This window comes from Sitodiplosis mosellana, unplaced genomic scaffold, assembly GCF_009176505.1.
Source record: "Sitodiplosis mosellana isolate CC-2019 unplaced genomic scaffold, AAFC_SMos_1.0 Smas_scaffold_4545, whole genome shotgun sequence".
NCBI classification, from domain to species: Eukaryota; Metazoa; Arthropoda; class Insecta; order Diptera; family Cecidomyiidae; genus Sitodiplosis; species Sitodiplosis mosellana.
Genome location: NW_022599787.1, coordinates 5,559 through 8,566, shown reverse-complemented (window position 1 = coordinate 8,566; position 3,008 = coordinate 5,559). Strand labels below are relative to the sequence as shown.

Genomic DNA, 3,008 nt, shown 5'->3' with positions numbered 1-3,008 from the left:
TTGAATCAATTGAGAAATCAGAACCGTTGTGCAACATTTTCAATTGTAAATGTCACTTGAAATCTTCAAACTATTCATTAGCTCTAGAAATATGCACGATATAATAATCATTTTCAGTATAAAAAACTGTCGAAGCAAAAACATTTTGCTTCTCTTTGGAGATTTCCCTTTCTGTTTCCAATTCGTAAAACAGCAGTTTTGACGCAGCAACCGTCACGCCAATCAAATGTGGTGTTCAAAGGATGAAACATTGAGGCCGAACGATTCGTTTTGTGAATGTCGATCAGCACAGCGGCTCATTGGTGTAGGAACATTGTCAAGAAATTGACGCACATTTCTTTGAGTGAACATTAAACGAAAAAAGGCAATTTTTTTGCGAGTTAGTTGCTTTAATTGCGAGACCAAAACCCTTTTTCAGGTATGTACGGCTAAGAATAGAGTTTTTGCACAAATTAAATTGTGGATTATTTTGGAAATTGTTGTGAAATTGTTGTTTCGTCATACCGGTTCACATTTTCATGTAATGACATGTTCAAAGCGGGAAAAATCGCAATATTCTAGACCGATTGCATTGATTGACGCGAATAAAACAATATAAATTAATTCGATCACAACAAGTTTTCCCATTTTTTTTTGTTACCAATTACAATTAATGGATTGCGGTTTTTTTTTCCAAAGATTATTTCGCAATTTTGAGGCGAGATCTGGATTGAGACAGGGAGACAGAGAGCAAACGAAGCCTGATCTATTCAAATCGTTTGGATTCATACGAAGTGGACTTATTGTGACCGAGGTGAGTTTAGTGAACGTAGAAAATTGCAACAAATTAGCGTAAAATCATGTTTTTGCGTGTGGTGTACATGTTTCGACATGATTTATGGCGACGGACTGATGAATATCATCACATTGTTATCGTATTCGTTTAAAGCGATCAATCAGTGCATTGTTTTCGATTTCCGTAGCGTTAACCAATTTCACAATCGCTAATCGCTTGCAACAAACATTTCATTCGTTCTACAATTTATTTTCTCTCGTTTAGATCCATCGCGATGGCGAGGCGTAAGCGGCACAATAAGACGTTTGGTAAGCCAAGAGAGAACAAAGTCCAGATGAAAAAGCACTCAATTGTGAAGAAAAAACGTGTCAATCGGAAAGAAGATCCAGAAAAACAGTCGACAGAAAATGGCACAATCGAAATCGGCGCGATCAAATTGGCATTTAATTCGATAATTAATCCGAACTTAACAGAAACAGAAACAGGATTTCTGATCCATAAGTTCTTCGAGAAATGCTTGAATGCTACGAAAGTCATGCATCTTGCATCGCTGTTAATGCTCTACACAATCAACGAAGCATTCGATGATGGCAATTTGGACTTCTTCGTGAATCAAAATGGAGCAAATTTGATAACGGACTGTTTCAACTGTGTCACATCGGACAACATCAACGATCCACTCACAGCCCAAATGCCAGACGCATTTCTCGCGATGGTGACACAAGGTAGCCCCAACTTTGAATGGCCACGCCGCCATCAAATGACTCGCCAAGTTTATGCTCTCAAGGACCAGTATGTGACCAATTTGAAGACAAATTTGGAGACGCACTGTTGGGTGAGATTGACCCACTTTCTATGTGTAAAGTGCCATGAATTCAATCACAAAGGAAGCCCACTTGACGTTATTTATAATGCATCATACTTGCCTTTCGATGACATTGACATTCGAAATACGATGAAAAATTTGATGTACAATGAAGATTGGACATATGATGATGATGAAAGTCGAAAGTCGAAAATGGAAATACTGTTTAAGGAAGTGTCTCAGCTTTGTGGCCCATCATTCGTAAAATACTTCACAATGTACGAATACATTCAAAAGGACTGGTTCGAGTCTTTGTGGATGTGGATAGGCATTCAACGAATTGTTGAAAAATTTTCGATCGATACGGCTCACCTTCGTGAACAGTGGAAAGCATACGATCGTGATCCAGTGAACAATCGAGAGCCGTCGGTACCGAAGATACCAAAAGTGAAGAATTTCGCCGCTATTCCACTCAGTGATACAAAACTGAAGCACATACCATTCGACCATAAAGATTTGATTGATATCATTGGCCAGTTGAGAAAAGAACGGGGATGGGATATTCGTGCTGATTATCGTACATACTACAAGCAAGGCGAGAACAAAGACGAGGCATGGGGAATTGTGTTCGATATGGACAAAATCAGACGGCTCAGAACCGGTTCGAAAGAGTTTTACCACAAAATTCAAACCAACAGTAGTGCCGTGTCGGTGTTGTTTAGCAGACCCAAACGCAAAGGAGCCGGCGTGACTCTGTCTGAAAACAAAGCAAAGTACGAAAAGCCAGTCAGCAAAGGCGGTTACAAGTATGAGTCAGGAATTGATCCCGGCCAGAAAACAAAAATGGCCTGCGTGCGTCGGACTCTCGCTACTGGAATTGAAGTAAGTTGAAATATCATATGAAAATTAACATAGATTTGCATTGTTGTTGTTCATTTCACAGACCAACATCAAATTATCGAGTATTCAATATCACTGGGATGCGCGACAAGGAATGCGCGACAAACAGGCCACGAAAATGACCAGAAAGTACGTGCACAAAGAACAGCGCGACTTGAAAAGCTATCCGATCACATCCGTATCGCCGCGAGGATCACAATGGAAATCATTCATTAAGCACAAAATCAAAATGCTGACAGATTCATTGGCTACATACGCCAGAAGAAAATACGCACAGCTATCGTTGCACAAGTACATCGAGACTAATCGCGAAATGGATTTGATGGCTAAACACATAACAAACAATGAGACAGGAGTTGTATTCCTTGGTGATGCGGCGTTCCCATCAAATTCGAAAATCGGTGTGAAAAGAACAAAACGATCACCGGATCAGCGAAAGTTCATAGTTAGCCTAAAAAAGAACGGCAAAACGGATGTTGTGCTTACACCAGAGCCGTATACATCACAAACCTGTGCCAATTGCTTGCG

The 3,008-nt window shown here is 40.1% G+C and overlaps 1 protein-coding gene across 1 annotated transcript in view; it reads left to right on the top strand.

Moving 5' to 3' along the window:
• The first annotated feature begins 410 nt into the window (after positions 1 to 410).
• The window catches only part of LOC129572243 (uncharacterized), a 3,268-nt gene continuing 670 nt past the window's right edge, over positions 411 to 3,008 (top strand). The window contains exons 1-3 of the mRNA XM_055452189.1: positions 411 to 793; positions 1,040 to 2,462; positions 2,524 to 3,005. Coding sequence (XP_055308164.1) covers positions 1,050 to 2,462; positions 2,524 to 3,005 — 1,895 coding nt within the window. The 5' untranslated portion in view covers positions 411 to 793; positions 1,040 to 1,049. The remainder of the gene's footprint in view (positions 794 to 1,039; positions 2,463 to 2,523; positions 3,006 to 3,008) is intronic.